Below are 24,530 nucleotides of genomic sequence, written 5' to 3'. Positions count from 1 at the left end.
ACTTCATGAAAGCCTTGAAGAAATAAGAATTGTAGCTAAGGAAAGAGATGAGCTAAGGAAGATAAAAGAGTCTCTCAAAATGGGAAGAGACCAATGCAGAGAAACCTTAAGAAAAATGATAGCTAGAGTGAGTTCAGAATCTTCCCCTATCTAGTAACTATTTTTAAGAATCAAGCTTTTTTGAAAAGGGTAACAATGGTTTGTTTTGTTGTTGTTTTTCTGCAAATGTCTACAAACAGTAAAGGGTAATGGGGAAACTATTACTGTAACTTTTCACACAAATAAGAAATACAGGGTTTTTCTTAAAGCCAAAATGTTTTTTAAAGGGTTTCAAAACAGAGAAATAGTATTCTCAATTTGCAGGATTATATTTGTAAAAGATTAAATATTCCATTTCACTACTTCTACATGATAAGAGTTTTAGACATGGGCTCTTGTTAACAAAGTTAGAAGGGAAAAGGTTAGACAAGATGAATACCAAAAGAAAAAATGAAGTTATTCTAGTATGACTTTTTAAATTGAATATCAGAAAACAAAATTCAGATAAGAAAATGTATGAAATCTGTGAAGAATCAAGTGGAAAACAACATCATTTGTAATCTCAATAGAAATATCAGACACTTGGGAATCATCTTTATCTGACCTAACTAAATGTATAGAGATTTAAATCACTCAAAAAAGTATTTTATTGAACAATTAGTTATTCTTTTAGGTCCTATAATATATAAGATAAACAAATGGGAGAAAATATTTTGTTTTATACAGAAATTCAAAGTGTAAACAGGATATGAGTTTTCTGCTCTCAGGTGCTAGGAGGAATGTATTCGTAGGGCTTGGAACACTGTAGATAGTACAGATGTGTTTGCTAGTGTGTTTAGTTGGCAGCAGTGATTCTGATTCAGACATTTGGAGGAATTGGAACCAGAGAGAAATCTAAAACCTAACTTGCAACTATGAATATTAGAAGCACAAATTCTATCTCTAAAAAGTATGTGGTTCTCCCATTTTTTCCCCAATGAGTTGAGGCCACTCATTACAAGACTTAGTAGTGCTATGATTCATTTTCTGACTATTTTTAACATTGCTTTTGAACTACAGGTATAATATTTAATTCCATTATTGAACCTTGATATATAATACATAATTGAAAAAGTATGTGTAGACATTTCCTATGAATGTAGTTATAGTTGACCTTATTTATTTCTTTGTGTCAAAGCAGGACCAACAGAACCACAAAGAAGTAGTAAAACATAAAAAAAAGTTACTGTGTGATGAAAAAGAGCACCCTACAGAAAGCCTGAGAGAAAAGTGCTTTAAGATAAAAGTAAGTGCCTCTTGTTTAAATTACAAATGAATATTTGTACCCTTCAGAGGTCGATAGCAGCGATTTTCAAACAGTGTGCAGCAAGAATTTTTAAAAACATGCAATACCTGTCCTGGCTGGATAGTTCAGTTGGTTAGAGCGTCGTCCCGATATGCCACGGTTGCAGGTTCGATCCCCGGTCAGGGCACATGCAAGAATCAACCAGTGAATTCATAAACAAGTGGAACAATAAATCGATCTTTCTCTCTCTCTACTTACCCTCCTCCTCCCCACCTCAATCTCTCTCTGTCTCCCCCTTCCTCTCTCTCTCTAAAATCAGGTGTGTGTGTGTGTATGTATGTTTTTGTTTTGTTTTTTAATTTTTAAACATGTAATACCTGACTAATCAGAGGCACTGGCCTTTTTTCCCTTAGATTGTCAAATAAAAAAATGACAACAGCCAGCATAACAGTCGGTTGTGAATGAATCAAAAGTATACCTTTATTGTTGTTTTTGTTGCTAGATTGGCAAAAAATATACTTTAGGGTGAGCCTTAGAATTTTAATAGTTTATGTGTGGCATGAGATGAAAAAGGTTGAAAATAGTTTGTCTGTGAATTCAAGGGAACCTCTGTGGAATGAAAAGATAATGGTCTATATGTTCCTAAACTTTTTAGTGTAGGTATATAGATGTGCATATACTAGTATACATATTATAAACAAACCAGTGGGGGGCTTGCGGTTTAAGGCCTCACTGGAAAGATAACATTTGAGTAAATACCTGAAAGAGGTGAAGGATTGAGCCATCCAGGTAACTGCTGGACCAGAGTATAGACAGGAGGAACAGCAAGTACAAAGCTCCTGTGAAGAGACTGCCGTGTGGATCCCAGGAACATCACGAAGACAGAAAGCTAGTAAGAAATGAGGTCAGAGAGTTAATGGGGAAGAGGCAGGCTGCTGGGCTTTAAAAAGACCGCATTTTACTCTGAGTCGAGATGGAGATCCATTGTAGACTTTGACCACATGAGAGACATGATCTGACTTACATTTTAAGGGGTGACTCACTGCTGTGTTGAACATAGAGTGGAAGCGGGAAGACCATTTGTAATCCAGGCAGATAGTGGCTTGGACCAGAGATGTAGAAATGGAAGTAGTGAGGAGTGTTTGGAGTCTGTATATTGAGGGTAAAACCAACAATATTTTCCGTTGCTCCTATTAGAATGCCAGATCACTGAAGACTTATTTTGTGTTTAGCACATCCCTAATGGGAGTCAACATTCAATATGTATGTCTCTCTCTCTCTCTCTCTCTCTCTCTCTCGTTGTTCTTTCAGTTCTTTGTACTGTTTTCTCTGTTCTTTCTGGGGTTTTCTTTTTTGTCTTTGTTCTTTGTTTCCCCTTAGTTTTTTTGTTCTCTTTTCCCTCTTTTCGCTGTGTTCTTTCTGATTTTCTGTTTCTTATATTTTCACTTTCTCTCAATTTTCTCTTTTCTCTCTCCTTAGTCACTTGTTTTATCTGCTACCTCACGCTGCCATTGTAAACATGAGCCAGCATTCAGCCTTGAGCTACAATATATACTACATTGAATTCACTTAAATTTCTCCTCAGACTTTGTAAATGCTCATTCAAATCATGAATGTTCAGAAGACTAAAAGAAAATATCAAATGTTAAAAATGGTTAATTCCAATTTTCTTTGTTGTATTTGCTTAAAATTTTTATTTTCACAATAATTGTGTATTATTTCTATAATCCAAAATCAATAATATCAGTTTCCTTTTGTTGTTTTTTAATCACAGTGGTTTTAATTTATTACTCTCCTACAGAAAATATAAAAGCATAAGTTTTGTTATAATTCTAAGACTAGAACTACTTATTGTTAAATTAGAATCATTTGTTAAGTTGAATGAATTCTAATTTTCTTTAGGAGCTTCTGAAGAGATACTCAGAGATGGATAACCATTATGAATTCTTACATAGATTGTCTCTTGACTTGGAGAAGGAGATTGAAACCCAAAAACAGCTTTCAGTTAAAATAAAAGCAAACCTCTCACTTCCATATCAACAAACCAAAGAGATTCAAAAACTTCTCACTGTAAACCAAAGGTGTTCCATGGAATTCCACAGAGTCATGAAGAATCTAAAGGTAACACCTTTTTAGTAATATCTTTGTAAATATTGCTATAAATTTTAGTTACAAACTTCATTGTATTTAAGTCCAACTTTGCAAGTTGACACATTTGCTTCTTAGTATATGTACTTCTGTCTGAATTAAAGATTACATGGGTCTAAGAATAGTGTGCAAGATTCTCAGTGCACCAGAACCTGGTCATTCAATAAAACCTGAACTCTGCCTATGGGCCCAGACACAGGTATGAATAACATCTCAAATATTTCATAGTCTAATGGATGAGGCAGATATATAGACAGATAATAGTAAGTGCAATGATAGAAGTATGTGCAGGTTATAGGACTTACTAGGAAAAAAGTTAAAGAAGATAAGACCGTAGTGGAAGACAGACTCATTCAATGAAGCTGGGATGGAGTTCATTTTGCAGATAATGGGGAGCCACTGGAAAGTTATTTTAAGTGGGGGCAGTAATGTGATTAGATTGCGATTTTAGATACTTCACTCTAAATAAAGAAGATATGAGTTTGCAGGGGAAAAGCCTAGTGGCAGAAAGAAGAGCCAAGAAGCAATTGTCCTGATGGGATATTATGGGTGACTGAACTCCTAGTGAAGGATTCTATAGGGATAGAAGAGATGAAATAAATTAAATATTTAGCAGTTTAAAATCACAGGTCTGTTTGATAGTGGAGGTAGGGAGAAAAGTTGAGATTGCATCCCAGGATTTGAGTTTAGCCAAGTTTGTGAGTGGTGGAAAGAGGAGTGGGGTGAGGCAGGAAAGGAAGATCAGGTGTTTACTTTGAGATGTTTTGAGGTAGAAATACCTATCGGGACATTCAAGAAGAGAAACTCACTAGGCGTTGTCAACCAGTGGTCAGTGGTGCCAATTCAGTGCCGATGGAATCCCCAGTTTGGGGTGTGGTGAAGAAGGAAAGTTTATTCAGTGCAAAACAGCTCAATTGTGATACAGCATAGCTGTGAAAGCAGCAGAGCTATAGAGCAGCTCTGGGGCCAGACCCCTCTCCAGCTAGACAGCTCTGCTCTGCTCCGTGCTGTTCCACCCTGCATTGTGTTGGTCTGCTCCACTCTGCTCTAGCAAGACACCTTCAGTGTTTCACCTCAGCCAGGGAGATGCAGACATCAGGCTTCCATGGAAAGGGAAAGTACTCTCTCAGAGCCAGCGAAGAGTTGGCTTACATGGGCAGAAGTTCCCACCCCTGTCTCATGCCAGTGAGGACTCCAAATCCTCACAGTTTGATTGGTCCAAAAGGCACTTTCCTAATTGGTTAGAATAGAACCACTCTGAATGAAGCTACACAGCTGATAGGGAAAGCCTCAGTCCTTTTGGTTGAAATGGGATTCCAGGAACTCCTTTATAAGGGCTGGCTCAGATGGCTGAAACGGTGCAGAAACAGGCAGTGCAATGCAGAGTCAGGCAATTCAGTGTAGGCTTCTTCATGAAATGCAATTTTCATGAGAGGCCGCTGTGCAAGAATGGCTGCTAGGCTTTGCTTTTTAAAATTTATTTGAGCCCAGTTAGCTGCTAGGAGCCCTCCTTAGTAGGTGTCCTTTTTTTCCCCCCTCAAGGCTCACAGCATTTAGCTGTAAGTCTGAAGTTTGTCAGAAGAGTCAGGACTAAAGATAAAGATTTGGGATTCATCAGCATATATATGATGGATAATATGTGTAAGTTCACCCAGAAAGCATAATCCTATATAATAAAAGCCTAATATGCTAAGTGTCCAGTCGTCCATTCACCCAATCAAAGCGTAATATGCTAATGATATGCTAAGGTCACTCAACTGCTAGCTATGACATGCACTGACTACCAAGGGGCAGTCATTCAACTGGTGGACCAGTTGCTATGATGTGCACTGACCACCAGGGAGCAGATACTCCAACTGGTAGGTTAGCTTGCTGCTGGGGTCCAGCCAATCAGGACTGAGCGAGATGGGCCAGACATGCCCTGGAGCCCTCCTGTGGTCCCTCCCTGCCTGGCCAAACTCCTGTATCCCTCCCCTGCCCTGATCTTGCACTGATGGGGTCCCTTGGCCTAGCCTGTGCCCTCTTGCAATCCGGAACCCCTTGGGGATGTCGAAGAGCCAGTTTCAGGTCGATCCTACTCAGTGCAGGAGCTGCCCCCTGGTAGTCAGTGCACTCCCACGGGGGAAGCGCTGCTCAACCAGAAGCCAGGCTCACGGCTGGCAAGCACAGCAGTGGTGGTGGGAGCCTCTCCTGCCTCCATGGCAGCACTAAGGATGTCCAACTACCATCAGTTGGACATCCCCCAAGGGCTCCCAGACTGCAAGAGGGCGCAGGCTGGGCTGATGGATGCCCCCACTCCCCCGAGTGCACGAATTTTGTGCACCGGGCCTCTAGTAGAGGAATAAAAGCCTTGGGGTAATAAAAGAACTCTGGAAAAGATAAAGTTTCAAGAGCAGTAACAGAAAAGAGAGCAACGCATGGGATCGAGGTTGGAAAAGTGAGACAGGAGAGAACCAAACTGAAGTGTGTCACTCAGGTCAGTGAAGGAGAGTAAGTCAAATAACTCAGCAGCCATAATGAACTGAAGAGGTCCCCTCAATTTGTTGATTATAGAGCTCATTAGGACCTTTGTCAGAGCAGTTTTTGTTGATTGGTTAAGGAAGAGGCCAAATTATAAGAGGTTAAGGAATGGTGGAAGTTGAGGAAGTAGGAAACAAGTGTCTCCTACCTTGTTAAATTGCCCCTCAGGTTCTGATAGTCGTTCCCAAATCCTACTGGATATCCAGAATTTATTCATGAAGTCCATGGACCATATGACATTCAAATTATTGTCACCTTGAAGTCAAATATCTAAATACGCTTGACAAGAAAGTCTTGAGGCATGGCACACCCATGCTGATTACCAAACCAAGATAGGCAGAAGAGGGTGTTGAAAATGAATTATCAGGTATCTAGCTGGAAAACCTAGGTGATTGGTGATATAATTAACCAGAAGGAGCCAATAAAGAAAGTTGGATTTTTAGGAAGGAAAGATCATGTAACCTTTTAAACATTGAATCTGGGGTATTTTTATGATAGCAATAAGGTATATCCAGTAGGAAGTCAGAAATAAGGACCCAGAAGTTACTCTTCCAAGATGCTGAGAGGAGAAAGTTGGGGACAAAGAGAGGCTCTTTCCTTTTTCCTCACTTGTCAGAGGATATAGATAAATGCAATGCCATCCACCTTCAGTCTTGAGGGTTTAAAACATCCTCTAAATGTGAGATAAGTTTAATTTCCCAATGTTTGTTTCTCTTCCAGTATGCGTTAAGCAATGTTATAATGATAAAGAAAGAACAGCACGAATCCATCAATAAATTTGAAATGGTTTTCATTGATGAAGTGGAAAAACAAAATGAGCTGATAAGTCAACTTGAGCACCTTCCACAAGGTTATGATGTATCATCCAGAGAATTAAGGGACCTCAAATTGAACCAGAAGGTGGATCTACATATTCAGGTATAATTTATTTTAAATGGATTTAATTAGATTTTGAGCCTTTTTTAGCAAGTAGGTACCTTTTCATGTGCTTAGAGGCATTTTCATTTACCAAAAATTAAAAATAAGCTACAGAATAACAGCTGGCCAGATGAAAAGAGTACCAAGTAATAGAGGAGTCTCCTTTCAGAACTCGGCTGGTTCAGAAAAAATTTAACAATATCAGCAAGTGGGAATTCATGGAACCTCAGAATAAGTTTCTAAGTGCAGTCTAACGCTTCCTAGACCTGTGACTAGAAGTCAGAAACATTTTTATTGCAACTGCACATGTTTGCTCTCGGCCAGAAGTGTGAGGCTAGCATCTAATTCCTAACATGCATGTACATCTTGCTATATGCGCCGAAAAGTGATATCCAGAAGCACTTCACATATTATTATTAGTCACAAATTTATAGTTTTGACAGATTTTAATTCTAACAGGCAGAATTTGTGAGCATGCCTCTGTTACGTAGCCTATACTGCCAAAATTTTATTCAAATAACTAGAATAAACTTTTAGACTAGAATTTTATTTCTAATATTATTAGAAGGACTAGAATTGTATTTACTTCAAAAATATCATTAGAAGGACTAGAATTGTATTTACTTCAAAAATATCAAGAGTGAGAGTTCAGTAAGATATTTTCCTCTTTTTATGATATTTAGATAAAAACTTCCCCAATGTTCATGAATTTACTGCTTACTTTTTAACACAGGAAATTCTCAAAGATTTTTCAGAAAGTGACTCCCACATCATAAAGACTGAATTTCAACAAGTACTCAGTAATAGGAAAGAGATAACCCACTTTTTGGGAGAGTGGTTGAATACTCATTTTGATATAGAAAAGCTTAAAAGTGGAATCCAGAAAGAAAACGATAGGATTTTTCAAGTGAATAAGTTCTATAATAACAGAATAATTGTAAGTAGCAGTTTTTATTGTGCTACCTATTCTTTTCGTTGTGTGCTTTAATTTTTCTACCTCATTCTTAAAAGGACTTAGAGCAACCGGATTTTTAAGTATGTTTTCTTTCACTTATTTGTATATGCTTTGTGGGGGAAAAATTGACTATGTAGAACATGTTCTTCCTCTAACATTATGCTTCCTTAAGATAAATATACCAATTTATACTTGTAAAGAAGATAACAAAACATGGGTGTGTGATATCACTTCCCACTTGTGAAATCATGAATCCTCTTGTCACTCTCCTTTCTTTCCTCTCATTTCACTGCTTCTGCAGGAATTGAGCCCTTTCCCTAAGTAGCCTCAGACACGGGGAGACCTGCGTTGTGTTGCAGCCATAGACAAGTCTGGAAAGCTACTCTAGTGAGGCCTCGTGTGCTTTTCATCTAGTGGGTCACTATCATATGCTCTGTCCTTCAACTTGAGGTTTGAAAATGTAGTTTGGATTATTGTTCCCAAGTTGATCAGCCTGGTAGACTGATGCATAAGAACCAGCCTTGCTTAAGATCAGTTTCTTAATTTGTTATACTTTCCACTGATCAGAATATTAATGCTGCTTTTTGAAGTAATCCCTGCTTTATATATATATCTGATAAGACATGTAGTAATCAGAAAGTTGCTTCTTATATATGCATATGCAGTTGGAGCAAAGGGTGCTAGAGTATGTAGCTTTTAAGATGGGTTTTTTAATTTCGTGTGTTTGGGTAGTTCTTAACACTTTGATTTCATCTGAAAACGATTTAAGTTACATTGAAATATAGATACTGTTAAATGGATAGTTAAAAAGTCCGCAACCAATAGAGAAAAGAATAAAACCAATGTTTAGATAAACTCCATATAATTCAGAGTTTTTTGTAATATGGGAGATTTCTACCATGTGAGTCAGCATGGAGATGAGACGTCTGTCAGCACCCTGGCAGTAGGAATTGGTAACTTTGTATGGTGTGAGGTCGGTAGTCCAGTGCCAAGGGAAGTCCAGGGTACCAGTAAGAATAAAACTAATTTAGGATGCAGGTCTGACAGAATGACCAATTAAGCCATTTGTGATGAGAGCAAAAAGAAAATCCTATAGGAATTAACAAAAGAAAGGATGAGTAATTTCAGAGTTAGTTATCCTTCAGTGTAAAAGACAGTATTGATTGCTATTCCCCTCAATGCAGGAGCTTCCCCCTGGTGGTCAGTACATTCCCACAGGGGGAGCACTGCTCAGCCAGAAGCCAGGTTCACAGCGGAGCAGTGGTGGTGGGAGCCTCTCCCCTCTCTGTAGCAGCACTAAGAACCCCTAAGGGGATGTCAACCGAGGGGTTCTGAACTGCAAGAGGGCATAGGCTGGGCTGAGGGACCCCCGCGCCCCAGTGCATGAATGTTGTGCACCAGGCCTCTAGTGTTTTACAAATAAATATAATCCTCTCCAGTCCTTAGCCTTTTTTTATTCTCCTCAACATCCAACATCATCTAAAATGTTAGGAACCAATGCAAACCACAAAGAATGTTTATAGCCCTGGCCAGTGTGGCTCAGTTGATTGTGCATCATCCCATGCACTGAAAGGTCACCACTGGTTCGATTCCCGCTCAGGGCACATGCCCAGGTTGGGAGTTTGATCCCTAGTTGGGGTGCGGGCGGGAGGCAGTCAATGAATACTAGGCTCTCATATCAATGTCTCTCTCTCCCTCTCTCACTCTCCCTTTCCCCCTCCCTTCCTCTCCCTCTACCTTTTTCTCTCTCTAAAATCAATAAAAATATTAAAAATAAAAAAGAACATTTACATTCTTTTATGTTCTTCACAAACTGTTCTAGAATGTTTGGAAAATGAATTTCAGCATATACTAGTATCTTGTCCTAGAATTCTAATATTTTTCATAGGGTTTTTTACTTTTAAGTATGTAATTCACTTTAGAGTTATAATGGTATTTTTACTATTCAATAGGCTATAGTGAATGAATCAACAGAATTTGAGGAAAGAAATGCTACTTTAGCCAAAGAATGGGAACTTGACCTGAAATCAATGAAAGAGGAAAATGAAAAACTGTTTAAAAACTACCAAACTTTGAAGATCTCTCAGACACCTGGTGCCCTTGCTAATCCTACTACACAAGACAATAAGAATCTTCATGCTACATCGAGAGACACACAGCCCATCACAGAGGTATGTTAATTTTTTATATTTTTCAATTTGCAGCTTCATCACAAAGTTAAAGATGTATCTCATACAACATTTCAGAGCAGAATTATACTATTGAATACATTAATTAAGGAACATGGACCAGTCTGTGTGTGTGTGTGTGTGTGTGTGTGTGTGTGTGTGAGAGAGAGAGAGATAGGCTTATTTGATTTATTGATGATAACCATTCTGTGATAGGCATGAGGTTTTAATTTACATCACTCTGATGATTAGTGACATTGAACACTTTTTCATATGTCTATCAGCCATCTGTATGTCCTCTTTGGAGAGGTGTCTATTTGTTTCCTTTGCCCATTTTTTCATTGGATTGTCTTCTTGGTGTTGGGTTGTATAAGTTTATATATATTTAATTGATTTCAGAGAGGAAGGGAGAGGGAGAGAAAGATAAAAACATCAATAATGAGAATCATTGATTGGCTGCCTCCTGCATGCCCCACACTGGGGAACACGCAACCCGGGCATGTGCCCTGACTGGAATGAACTGTGACTTCCTCATTCACAGGTCAACACTCAACCACTGAGCCAGCCAGCCAGGCGAGTTGTAGAAGTTCTTTATATATTTGGGGAATTAACCCCTTATCAGATGTATCATTGGCAAATATGTTCACCCATACAGTGGATTCCCTTTTCATTTTGTTCCCGTTTTTTTATGGATTTTTTTTGTTTTTGCTTTTTGTTCTTTTGCTGTGTGGAACCTTTTTAGTTTGATGTAGTGCCATTTGTTTGTTTTTGTCTTTGTTCCCTTTGCCCTATGAGATATATCAACAAAAATATTATTACTCAAGATATCTAAGATTTTATTGCCTATGTTTCCTTCTAGGCTTTTTGTGGTTTCATGGCTTACATTTAAGTCTTTTATTCATTTTGAGTTTATTGTGTTTAGTGTGAGTTTGTGGTCTAGTTTCATGTTTGAGCATGTACCTGTCCAATTTTCCCATATGTGTCTTTTTTTTATAGAAAATTAAAGAGCTGGAAGCTTCACTGCATGAAGCTAAAGAAAGTGCTATGCATAAGGAAGGCAAGATTATAAACATGCAGAAAGAACTTCAGATGACTTATGATGTAATATCAAAACTTCAAGCACAAGTTAATGAATCAAATAAATGCCTTGAGAAAACAAAAGAAATGACCCAAGAACTTCAGGTAACTTCACAAATTCATAAATAAGAGGGGTTGTTTTTTTCCTTTTACTGTTGAATTTGTCAGATCATTTGGGAACCCAGGCTTTTACTTCAACTTCCTATTAGCTAGGTATGTCTCAAATTCAATACTCAGGCTTTGAAAAAGCAAGTAACAACTTAGAAATGAAATACAAGAATATAATAATGATTATTTATATCTTTCTAGAAAAAATTTTAAAAGAAATAGATATTTTTAATAATTTAAGATGTGTGTTCATTTTTCAAAAATGCTTCTTAATATTTAACCCTCCTTATAAGTACATTTTGAAAAATTATTTTTTCTATTTTAATGCCCTACTTATTGAGTCCACCTATTAGCCAGTAGCCTACGGGCTGAATCTGACCTATGTTCTTTAGAAATAATAGTCATTTCAGCCGAAACCGGTTTGGCTCAGTGGATAGAGCGTCGGCCTGCAGACTGAAAGGTCCCAGGTTCGATTCCGGTCAAGGGCATGTACCTGGGTTTCGAGCACACCCCCAGTGGGAGATATGCAGGAGGCAGCTGATCGATGTTTCTCTCTCATCGATGTTTCTAACTCTCTATCTCTCTCCTTTCCTCTCTGTAGAAAATCAATAAAATATTTAAAAAAAAAAAAAAATAGTCATTTCAGTGTTTTTTAACTTGGATGCCATTACACAGCACATCCTCATTTATCACATCCTTAACCCACTCCCTTTTGTTTTAGCTCCAGCCACTTCTCACACTTCTGCTACTTGAGTCTGGCCCTAATAGACATTTAAGTTTGCTATTCTGGCTCCAGTGTCTTGTCATTCCAGTTAATTAGAAAGAAGTAAAAAATGTGTGCTCTTCCCTAGTTGGTTTGGCTCAGTGGAAAGAACATTGGCCCATGGACTGAAGGGTCCTGGATTCAATTCTGGCCAAGGGCACATAACTCAGGTGCAGGCTCTATCCCAGCCCTGGTTGGGGCACATTCGGGAGGCAACCAATTGATCTGTCTCTCTCAAATGGATATTTCTCTCTCTGTCTCCCTCCCTCCCTTCCACTCTCTCTAAAAATCAATGGAAAAATATCCTCAGGTGAGGATTAACAACAACAAAAAAGAAAGTGTACTCTTTTTATTAGCATTTATTCAATGAGACATTCATTAAAAAAAGAATTCTATATGTATGTATTTTTATATGAGCTAGAGTCCCAGTGCACGAAATTCGTGCATGGGGGGGGGGGGGTGTCCCTCAGCCCAGCCTGCACCCTCTCCAATCTAGGACCCCTCGAGGGATGTCCAACTGCCTGTTTAGGCCCGATCCCACTGGGCCTAAACGGGCAGTCGGACATATCTCTCACAATCCAGGACTGCTGGCTCCCAACCACTCACCTGCCGGCCTGCCTGATTGCCCCTAACCACTTCTGCTTGCCAGTCTGATCACCCCCTAACCACTCCCCTGCCAGCCTGATAGACGCCTAACTGCTCCCCTGCTGGCCCAGTCACCCCTTACTGCCCTCCTCTGCCATCCTGGTCACCCCCAACTTTTAGGCCTCCCTTTCAGGCCTGGTCCCTCCCAACTGCCCTCCCCTGCTGACCTGATAGCCCACAACTGCCCTCCCCTGCTGGCCATCTTGTGGTGGCCATCTTGTGTGTTGGAGTGATGGTCAGTTTGCACATTGCCTCTTTATTAGATAGGATAGTTTGTTTCTGAGTGGAAAGTAGATACATTTATGTCACTGGATTGAACCATCTTTGAATACAAAGCTATATAATACTTTGTGCCTTGAATTCAGTTCTATTTTTATAATTTCTGATGTCTTTTTTTGTTTCATTTTCCTAACTTTGTTTCATTTGTTTACCCATTTCTTTATTTTCAACTTTTATGTTTTATTTTGTAGTTACTGTTTTTTAATTGGGGAAATAATTTGTTTTAAGAAATAAAATTCTTCATATGTTCTCTACATACTAGTTTCCAATAGCTTCAAATATACTTCACATCAAATATCTATTTGTTATTCATTTTAGGGTTCAAATTTGTGCCTTCCCCATTTTTCATATATGTAGAGTTTGCTGTTTGAAAATGTTTCTACCAATAAAGTGAAACTGCTCTAAACTTATATCTTTCTTTTCTCTAAAAAAGGACAAAGTTGCTTTAGGAGCCAAACCCTATAAAGAAGAAATTGAAGATCTCAAAATGAAGCTGGTGAAAACAGATCTAGAGAATATGAAAATTGTCAAGGAGCTTGAAAAGGAGTATGTCCTTGCCTTAATTGAACATGATTTTAATATCTTAAATTTTCCTTCCAAATGATATATTTCTTTTCATTAGTTAACTTTTGAAAATACTGTTGTTATAGCTTTTTTTAAATGAATACAAACAACCCCAGGGTTTTAATTTGTTAAATTCTCATCATTATGCAAAGATTTTAAAAAGGAAGCACAATTCTGATCAATTACTAACACACTATGTCTTTGGATGCTTCCTGCTTAATCACATATAAATAGCTTAAAATGGCCTTTTAATGCTTGGAAGTGAATGTTAAGAGGTGCATGTGTGGCCTTGGCAGGTTGCTAAGTTGGTTGGAGCACCATCCCATACAACCCAAGGGTTTCAGATTTGATTCTGGTCAGGGCACCATGCATACCTAGTTTGCTGAGCAGGCAATTAATTGAGATAACTGATTGATGTTTCTACCTCTCTCCTCTCCTCTCCTCTCCTCTCCTCTCCTCTCCTCCCCTCTCCTCTCCTCTCCTCTCCCCTCTCCTCCCCTCCCTCCCCTCCCCTCCTCTCCTCTCCTCTCCCCTCCCCTCCCCTCCCCTCCCCTCTTCTCTCTCTCTCTCTCTCTCCCCACCACCCCACCCCCCCCACCCCCCCCGTCCTTTCTCCCTTCCTCTCAGAATCAATTTTAAAAAGTCCTGCCTAGCCAGTGTGGGTCAGTGATTGAGCATGGACCTATGAACCGGGAGGACACGATTCTGTTCCTGGTCAGGGCACATGCCCAAGTTGAGAGCTTGTTCCCCAGTGTGGAGCATGCAGGAGGCAGCCAATCAAATGATTCTTTCTCATCATTGATGTTTCTATCTCTCCCTTTCCCTTCCTCTCTGAAATCAATAAAAATATATTTTTTTAAATCCTCAGGTGAGGATTTTTTTTAAAAATGTGTATGTGTATGTAAATGTGTATTTAGCAGTTTGACTAAGGTTTCTGTTGCTTCTCAGTTTCATTTGTTCTTCCTATTGTGTTTTTATGTAAAGGTTGTATAGGGTGGGGCAAAAGTAGGTTCACAGTTTTTCATATGGAAAATAATACAGTAATTAATATTACAAGAATAAACTGTTTCCCATATTCACAACTATAAACCTACTTTTACCACACCCTGTAATTCCTTTGAAATTATAGTATCTAGTGCTCAAAAGCATGTCCTCTTGTTGCTTTATCTATGTATGATACTGCACATACTAGCATGCCTCATGTTCATTGTGGTATAGCATGATGAAGATAACATTAAAAGAAAGTTGGGTAACCTGAATTAGAAATATAATGTTGCCATTTATTAATATGTCAATATGCAAGTTGTTTAATCTCTCTGCTCCTCAGTAATAATCAATAAAAGGATAGATTTGTATTAGAAGATTTCAAGATCCCTTCTGATTTCTAACACTTTATTCTTCCTATAAATCTTTAATAAATATTTAATGATAATATATATAAATTTGTGCCAAAAGATAGCACTCTGAATCTTTATGCATTCTAATCAGCCTTCCATTGATAACACTACTGGTTTTAATGAAACTAATATCCAATTAATAGCTATTGAGCTTCCACAAATTTAAAAGGTTGGTTTCTCAATGTTAAATCATTGCCCCTGAAAGCAAACAGGATACATCCAATTTGATGGTATTATAGCTACAAAGTGCATGATACCAGGGTATTATGTCAGTGTGATATACCTTAATAGAAAATTCTTGTCAGCAGTTCTGTGTATTCTTCTATTAAAAGTTAGTTGCTGGGTTCTTACATATATCTATTGTTGTTTTCATTAGAATTGCTTCTACAAAAGCCACTGTAGAATATCAAAAAGAAGCTATAAGGGTATTGAGAGAAAATCTTAGAAGAAATCAACAAGCCCAAGATACCTCAAGTAAGTAGAAACTGCTGGTATTTCCAGGTCCTGTCCATTTTACTTCTCAATACACTTATACATTTTGAGAACTATTATATATGTGATAGTCGAGAACAAATCACTAATTTAGAAAGAACTGCTTTTAAAATGAATTTATTGCAATTATATTTCTCTTGTGACATCTCCTATAATGTCAGCTGTTTACCCAGTATAGGTTCTTGAAAAATATTAATTTTACCATTGCATTATCAGATCTTTACATATTAGGGAAGATATTCAGTACTATAAAAGAATGACTTAACTATCAAGATAGACGTACCTTCCCAATAAAAATCCAAACATATCTTAATAGATTTTAATATTATACATAGTAAAATATAATCAGTGCATAATACAAATAAGTAAATATCCTACTTGTTCTTAATACTGAAAATACAGGGTTTATGCTTACTTGTAAACTCTTTAAAATTTATCTTAGGTATAGTTATCAAATCTAATAATCAAATTTCTGCATATACATTCCTCAAACTATACTTTATTCCATATCCCTATCTCTTGTGTTTCATCTTCCAAGAGAGAATGCTGAACAGTACTTAGGGCAGCTTCATATAATATACCAAGCAATGAACTAAAAGTCAGGGGCAGGTCTCTCAACTGATTGCCCTCACTTAATGGCTGTGAGAAGTCGAGGGGACTACCCCTGACCTAGCATACGTGTGTACACATGTTATGAGGATCACGCTAAAAGTGGTATATGAAAGCACACTGAATATTCTAAATGTTAAGCAAATGTAAGATGGTATTTGTGTGTATTGTCTGTTTACTTAAAAAAGAAATTAGAGATAGTGTTAAAGATGTTGTCTAGAACATAATTTAGTTGAATGTCCCTACTGCCTATTGCAGCTCCTACATGGGAAACTTCAATGGGTAAAAATAGAACGAGGACTCTTTGTTGTTACATTAGGGTCAGGATAATGGTTCTTGAATAGTAAGTGATTTTTAGGTATACCTTTGCCTGAAATCAAAATAATTCAAAACAAAATGGACATTGAGTATCTTCACACTTTAACCCCTTTATAATTATCAGTGATTATTTCTAATTATTTAGTGGACTCTTCTAAGCTACTCACATTTTTATGCAGTTTTACCTAAAATTTACAAAACAATTCCTCATACCACTTTTTTTATACATATAGTGTAGAATATAGGATAATATATGCTTTAACATAATTCTAAGGTTTGTTTAGTTAACAAGTATGTGTTGAGTATTTACCGTGCACTGAGTGGCTGGGGTGGGCCCCACACACACATTCTGTGTTGGAAGAAGCCCTTCAGGTGATTCCTCTGATGCAAGAGATAGATCAGCGGAGGACAACTCTAATTAGAGAGGGTTGCTGCTGTGCAGTCATGGGGAAAGGCTTCAGCAGGATTATGGTAGCAAAATTGGTGGATGGAGAACAGCGGGAAGAATTCTAGAGATATTTAGAATTCATGATGGACAGTCATTGGAAGTCAGAAAGAAGAAGGAATTCAGGGATGATTTCCAGGGAGATGGTGGTTGAGATGTGTTGGGTTTTAGAATGACTTATTGCATTTAGTAATGTTTCCTTTATTTGCCTCCCACAGTTGTACTAGAAGTTAATGATTCTAAACCTTCCAATAAACCCCTCACGTGTGGGGGTGGCAGTGGCATTGTACAAAGCACAAAAGCTCTTATTTTGAAAAGTGAGAATGTAAGACTAAAAAAGGAAATTTCTAAATTGAAGCAGCAAAATGAACAGCTAGTACACCAAAAGAATGAACCATTAAGGTAAGAGCTGCTTACATGGTACAGAAATTATGTTTATGGCTGTTACATGTTGGGGAGGAAAGTATATATCCATACATATATGTTTTTTGCAATTAGCAACCCTTCAAACATGGGGAAAGTAATTTTTAGAGTTCATGTAATGTGTCTTCTTTAAAAGGAATAAGAATATGGTAACACTAGTCCAGATGTTTACTATCAGTCAACTGACCTCTTTTTGACTAAGCCAAGAACCAAGATGTGAACAGAGATCTTTGAGGGGGCAGCTTAAATATACTACATGTCCATATACCAAAGTCATAAGTCCTTACTCAATAGAGGACTCCTTAGGGCCATTTTTGTAACCTGCTTCCTTTTACTTTACAAGCAGTTTTAACAAACTTATTTGGCTTCTACCAAAGATTAGAATCCTGTGCTAATCCTATATATTAAAACCCTAATATGCAAATAGACCAAACGACGGAACGACCAGTCACTATGACACACACCACCAGGGGGCAGACACTCAATGCAGGAGCTGCCCCCTGGTGGTCAGTGCACTCCCACAGGGGGAGTGCCGCTCAGCCAGAAGCTGGGCTCACAGCTGGCAAGTGCAGTGGTGGTGGTGAGAGCCTCTCCCGCCTCCACTGAAGGTGGGCAGTAAGGAGCAAGGAGTCCCAGACTGTGAGAGGGTGCAGGCCAGGCTAAGGGGACACCCCCACCCCCAGTGCACAAAATTTCATGCACCGGGCCTCTAGTCTACTAATGATATAGTAGAAGAAAAATAGGCATCAAATAATTACACAAATAACTAATTCTTTCTAATGAGTGTTGTTAAACAAATGAAAGAGTTTACCAGAGGATCAAACTTTAAGTGATAAAGAAAGCTGGTGATCAAGAGACTAATCTATGAATAAATCTGGATAATGAGTACAAGTTGAGCTGGATGAAAGGAGAGATCGGTAAGCCTCCTGGGCCCACAGAACAGCATGTGCACAAGCTGTGAGTGAGAAAGAATAACCAGTTAGGTGGAACTGGAAGACATCCACTGTGGCCAGAGCATAGAGAATGAGACAAATGCAAGATGAGGTGCCATAGGTGCTAGATTCCACAGGCCCTCATAGATCTTTCTGAGGAAGTTTGGGTGGTATCCTAGATGTAATAGGAGGATGACCTCCACTGCAGGATTTGAAGCTGGGTCCTGGTGAGATCAGGTAGCATCTCTGGCTACTTGAGGTCTATAAGGAAACCCAATTTAGGAATCTTGTTTTTTGTAGTCTTACAGTCTTCTTTCTCTTCCTCTTCTCCCCCACCCCCCATTTAAGCAATAATCATCATCTTTCCAATGAGGCTCTCAAAGATGTAACTTGTGAGAATTCTCCAAAGACTCCAAAAAGAACAGCTTCTGAAAAGAGACACCGAACACCTTCTCAGTGCAAGGAGCAGAATTTACAAGACCCTCTGCCAAAGGAATCACCAAAATCTCGGTTTTTTGACAGCCGGTCGAAGTCCTTTCCAGTACCCCATCCAGTTCGCTATTTTGATAACTCAGGTTTAGGCCTTTGTCCAGGTGGGTAAATATGTACTGGTTCCTTGGGAATCAGGGGTAACAGTTGGGACTTAACTGTACTATGTGGCCCCAAAGGGCAAGTTTTGATGAGAAGGAGGAGGTGAGCCGGTGGTGTGACAACCTTCATTTGCTGTCTTTGTGAGAGTTTCTCCAAAGCCCAGCACTGAGGTCCAGTCACTCCAAGTGAAGACTTTATTCTGCCTCTTAAACCCTCAAGCTTTTCCCAAAGATAGACAAAGCAACTCTCTCAAGGACGTAAAGACACTACCCTATATACAAAACTTTTACTGAAAAAGACTTTCTCATCCATTCAGTGGGCCAGTAGTCCCAATAGCATTATATTCATTGGCTTGTATCATTTACTTATTAATTCATTCAGTAAACAATATTTTGACCAACTATGTGCCACACATTAGACCCCAATGGTACATAGATGAGCAAAACCAGACATGGTCCCTGCGCACTGGAGTTTGCAGTATAGTTGGGAATCAAGTAGTCCACAAAGGGTAAAATTCTAAGAGTGCACCAGACTCTAAGGCTTATCATAGGTTTTTGTTCCATGAATGTTAAGGCAGTCTTCCTTTAAGAAGGGAACTGAGATCTAAGAGGTTAATGTGAGTTAGCTTAACAAAGAGGAGAGGGAAAGGCATTCAGGCAGATGGAACAGCGACAGCCCCAGAGTAATGTTACCAGGAAACCCCAGTTGGGCTTGGGCTGCCTGTCGCTGTGTCCAATAATGAAGGAAGGGTTGAATCATATTAGGCGTTTATCGAAAAGGCCAGCCAACCAAGAAGACAGGGCTCTTACAAGCATCAAATCCTGCCTTCCCAGCAAGGTACAGGGGACAGGATTATAAAGGGGAAGGGGCTAGTGCTACCTGCAGCCCTGGGGGTCCACAGACGTCAGCTATTGTAGACATCAGGAGATGAGATGATGTTGCTGAGATGATGTTTTGACTCCTGGTCTGACCATGCTTATTGGTTCTGCTTGCTGGATTCACAGCTGAGTCACCTCCTCAATCGCTTCGCACAGGCCTTGGAAAGGAAACTCTAAGAAAAACGTAACACCCTATTCACATAAATATATGTGTTCTGAGATTTAAAATAATGTGATTATTTTTCAGATTAATTCAGGTGCTCTATCAGATGTGGGTCCCCTATCAGTAGGAGGGACCACAACAGGGAAGGTTGGTAAGACACTGGTGGCCAGAGCACAGTGAGCACTGGCCTGTGGGGATGAAGTCAGGGAAGCGGGAGAGAGAAGAGCCAAGCTGTGGGGCTTTTTAGAGCACACAGAGGGAGTTTTACTCCTTCCTGAAAGCATGTAGAGAAAGCCTTTGAAAGATTTTAAATAATGGCAGGGAACATAATGAGTTATACATTTTGAAAACATTACCTCTGCTGTGAGGTAACCAGCAAAGAATAAGAGCAAGACTCTGACAGTTGCCTCAGCAAGAGTGACAGTAGTGTGGACTTGGGCAAGTGCACCAGCGGTGGAGAGAAGTAGGCAGATGGGAGAGATCTGGAAGTAAAGTCAGCAGTGCTGGGGGCCTGGTGGGAGGGAGTGGGGCAGTGTCAAGGCTCACTCCCAGCTCTGCAGGGGTGCTGCACTAGGTGGATCATGGCAAGGGAAGCTCTGTAATGTGTTGCTTGTAGTCTTTCTCACCACATGGCATTCAGCGTGCCCAGGTGTGCGGGGCTGAGCCCTGTGTGACAGTGTGTCTGCCCGTCTGAAATACCCTATTACACAGCTGTAGACATCTAAAGCAACAAAATCGTACACCAAGAAAGGCACCTGCCAAATCATCTAGCCAGGGTTTATGAGAGCTCTGCTTTGTGATGAAGAAATCTTACCTATTCTAAGAAACCGATTCTCATTGACCACACATCCAAATTCTGTCATCAGCAGTCTGAACATGCTCTTGGGGGTATTGTAAGACACAGAACATTCTGAATTTTTTTTTAAACTATTCACTTCATGGAGTAGTATTTAACAACCATTTAAGACCTTCCATTAGTTAACGCTTATATGGAACTTTTGCCGTATACATACACACTATTTTAGAAGAGTTTGGAAAAATAGAAATTTTTATAACCACCCTTCTCTCTTTATCTGACAATGCCTGAAGCACAGGCATAGTAGGAATTAATCCAACCACAAATAAATCTGTTTCAGTCTATTTATCAATAACAGATCTCTCTGGTACTATTTTTCAATGAAATTAACAAAAGAGTAGGCTGGAGGAATATACAAATCAAAAAAACTTACCGATTCAGAATTAAAAGACATAGTCCCACTTAAATTAGTAAAATGACAGTCTAAAAAATTTTGTCAGTTTTTAACTATAAAAGGGAATCTAAATTATCTCAAGAACTTGAGATGACTGGCCAGAGCAGTTAAGCTAGATTTACAGTGGATCCTTGAACAATGTGAGGGTTTAGAAGTGCTGACCATCCTGCACATTCGAAAATCCAAGTAACTTTTGACTCCTGTAGAAACAGCTACTAATAACCTAGTGTTAACTGGAAGTCTTACTGGTAACATAGTCAATTACCACCTATTTTGTATGTTATATGTATTATATACTGTATTCTTATAATAAAGTAAGCTAGAAAAAATGAAATGTTAATAAACTCATAAAGAAGAGAAAATAATTTATAGTTATTCACTGAAAAAATCCACATGTAGCCCAGCCAGTGAGGCTCAGTGCCGAGTTGGGGGCTCGATCCCCAGCAAGGGAGTACAGGAGGCAGCCAATTGATGATGTTTCTCTCTCATCGATGTTTCTATCCTCCCTTTCTCTCAAAAATCAATAAAAACTTTTTTTTTAAATCCACATATAAGTTTTCCTGTGCAGTTCAAACCTGTTGTTCAAGGGTTGGCTGTACTGTATATGGTTCATAAACAAATAGATGCAGCTGAAGTGCTTTTAAAGGCTCAGAGTTTTCCAAAGATGTCTCAATATTCTCTAAACTACTATTTTAACACGCCATTTTTTTTTCTAAAATTAGGACAAAAGAAAATCAAACTTAATCCATGTTTGATTCACTTTTTATCTCAAATTTATGAAATCAAATAAGACTTTATCACTCCTTGGTTTTATATACAGCATGGTTTTTCTCACAATTCATTGTATGGGAAAAATGGAGAATAAACTTCTCTGTCTCTGATGAAGTGAAATACACCTTTTTTCATGACTGGACATGAGGATGTTAATGATCATGTTGCCATGTTTCATTTTTCATACCTCCACTGTCTTAACATCCTTTGCATTTCCAGTTGTACTTGAGTTTTGTGTATTTTTTAAATAAGGTTGCTTCTGTTTTTTATTTTCTTTCCTTAGAAGAGCCAGCTGCTGGAGGGGAGAATGTGGATCCTCAGTCAGCTGCTTGTCAGGCCTTCTCAGAAAAGGACCTGCCGGAGTGCAAGATGCAGTAGTCACCTGTCACTTTTCCGGGCCCCGCATTCCTCCGCTGTTACTTCATGTGTCTATGCCTGGCGATGATGTCACAGTCCAACTTAATTTCAGTTCTGTTTTAGTTTTGCCACTAGATTGAAAGGTGAAGGAACAGGAGATTGAGGCATTCTAGTAGTTTAGGTGATAGCAATGTCGTCGTCTTGAATGTCATACTAAGAAGTGGAACTGTCTTATTTATTTATATATTTTTAAAGAATAAAGCTATTGAAGGAAACTTTAACTTATATCCATTTTTATTACTGTAACATTATCCACATGGAACTTAACAAAATTATAAATTTTTTGTTTAGTACCTTGAACATTCAGCCAGTAATTAGTACTGAATCCAACTCCTATAATATTAACTAATGCTTTTCTGGTAGGATATTTAGGATATCTTTGGTTCTCCTGTCTCATTTGTTAATATTTAGAATTCTGCTAATGAACAAAATGAATCGACCAACAAAATAAGATCCAAAGCATGGAGGCATGGAACAGACTGACATGCCTCGGTGAGGGGGTAGAGAGACAAAGAGATACACCAAAGAACTGATATCCCGTGGACACTGGCAATAGGGAAGTGAAGGCATGGATGGGGAGGGGCTGTCCTGAGGAAGGTAGAGGAGGGGAGGATGGGGGACATCTGTAATACTATCAATAATAAAAATATTTTTAAGTGATGTGATTGCTAAGGAAAAATGCACATGCTTTCTGGATTTAAATTGTTATGGGATAGTAAATGCTATGACCATTTTTTTATTTTCTAGTCTTAATCTTCCTTTTACTGTAGTAACTACAAAACTTTTCTGTTACCCACCCAGCCCATTTCCTATATAAGCACTCTAAATTGATTTGTTTGTTCCTGAATTATGTACTCTATTGCTCTTTACTCCCAGGTGAAAGGATTACTATGTCATTCTACCCTTTATTTTAGAGACGAGGAAACGGCACCAGAGTTTCTATCTAAATACCGTGTTCTAAACCTGAGACCCCACATATTCAAGGCATCTGTGAATGAGCTTCATGCAGGCTGTGAAACCTGAAAAATGGTTAGCTTGTGTGCGGATTCATTTTTCTAGGATACTTGGGTTTATACTTTCTTTTATCATCTTCTCAAAGGGCTCTATGACTCTCTAAGAGGTCAAGGACTATGATTTCAGAGAGTATCCGATATTTTGTATCACAAGACTGGAAAAGCACAAAACAAGTTACATAAAGTTCAGAACAGAGTTAGTTATTTCAAGGCCTTTTTGGCCTTTTTGGTAAGGTTCATTTCCAGGAAAGAAATTATGAAGTACATCATAGCTGTCATTTTTAGTCAATGTATTGCATGTTTTTGCTTAACATACTATCATAGCAATTTCTGGGGCTAAGGAGAAATTGTCCCTCAAATCCTCTCTTCTCCCCCAAGTCTGTACCCTGGGAGTGTTGTTTCTCCTTTCCACACTTACCCAAACAAGACACTATAACAGAGGTGCAGATTTGATTCTTTGCAATATCTGCTCCTCTACTGAATAAAAATAATGCAAATTAGTAGGTAAGTACCCCTGGGTAATAAAACTACCTTGAGGCCATTAAAAACACAGTCCGTCTTCAGGTGTCCAGTCTAGTAGAATGTTGCTTGACTCTGAATTTGGATGTCCATTGCCGTCCTCAGATTTGGGAAGTGTTTTACCATTATCTTCTGGCAGTACCACTGTGCATATATTGGTCCACTTGCTAATGTCTCACAAGTACCTTAGGCTCTTCACTTTTTTTTTCTTTTTTGCTTCTCTGAATGGATAACTTCCAATGACCTGTCTTCAACTTTGTTGATTCTTCTCCTGCTTGATCAAGTCTGCTGTTGAGTCCCTCTAGTGTATTTTTCAATCTCCTCAGCTCCAGAATTTGTTTGGTTCTTTTTTTTATAGTTTCTCTCTCTTTGTTAATATTCTTACTTTAAAATTTTTTAAAGGAAAATTTTTGCTATCCATTATTTCATTTCTAATAATAACATTAAGTTCAAATGGAACACTTTGTGCTGGTGGTTTTACATGCTTTCCTTCCCTGAGGTAGGTGCTATAGTTAACTTCATTTCACAGGTGAGAAAAGCAGGTTTGGGAGTTAAGTGACTTAACTACTGGGGAAGAGATAGGAACCTACCTTCATCTTTCTGACTCCACAATGTTCTCATATGAACACACTTAGCTCCAAGAACAAAAAACCTAAAGGAAAAAGGGAATCTAAAGAAGTTTATTTTTCTCACATGAAAACTCCAGAGGAGTTAGTCTAGGGCTCTTACCTTGAGGTCGACTTCAAGGAATCAGGTCCCTTTTCTTACCTTGCTGTCTTTACTGTGTGCCTCTGACCTCACACCAAGTCACAAAGTGACTGCTGTGTCCCAAGGCATCATAGC

General features: G+C 38.7%; 1 protein-coding gene across 4 annotated transcripts in view; it reads left to right on the top strand.

The window, feature by feature from the left end:
• Positions 1–22,376, top strand: part of CENPE (centromere protein E) — a 66,974-nt gene extending 44,598 nt beyond the window's left edge. For 3 of the 4 annotated variants that reach the window (XM_070433220.1, XM_070433215.1, XM_070433196.1), the window contains 11 exons: positions 1,217–1,324; positions 3,227–3,445; positions 6,713–6,910; positions 7,644–7,847; positions 9,818–10,036; positions 11,030–11,215; positions 13,339–13,451; positions 15,243–15,340; positions 16,949–17,132; positions 18,434–18,678; positions 22,022–22,376. In XM_070433220.1, coding sequence (XP_070289321.1) covers positions 1,217–1,324; positions 3,227–3,445; positions 6,713–6,910; positions 7,644–7,847; positions 9,818–10,036; positions 11,030–11,215; positions 13,339–13,451; positions 15,243–15,340; positions 16,949–17,132; positions 18,434–18,678; positions 22,022–22,116 — 1,869 coding nt within the window. In that variant the 3' untranslated portion in view covers positions 22,117–22,376. The remainder of the gene's footprint in view (positions 1–1,216; positions 1,325–3,226; positions 3,446–6,712; positions 6,911–7,643; positions 7,848–9,817; positions 10,037–11,029; positions 11,216–13,338; positions 13,452–15,242; positions 15,341–16,948; positions 17,133–18,433; positions 18,679–22,021) is intronic. The other variant, XM_070433205.1, reaches the window with a different exon arrangement.
• Positions 22,377–24,530: the final 2,154 nt, after the last annotated feature.

The sequence above is a fragment of the Myotis yumanensis genome, unplaced genomic scaffold, assembly GCF_028538775.1.
Source record: "Myotis yumanensis isolate MYYU_CA2020_CCGP unplaced genomic scaffold, mMyoYum1.0.hap1 SCAF_1, whole genome shotgun sequence".
Lineage (NCBI taxonomy): Eukaryota > Metazoa > Chordata > Mammalia > Chiroptera > Vespertilionidae > Myotis > Myotis yumanensis.
The sequence above is the reverse complement of the archived record's forward strand: the minus strand, read 5'-3'. Positions and strand labels throughout refer to the sequence as shown.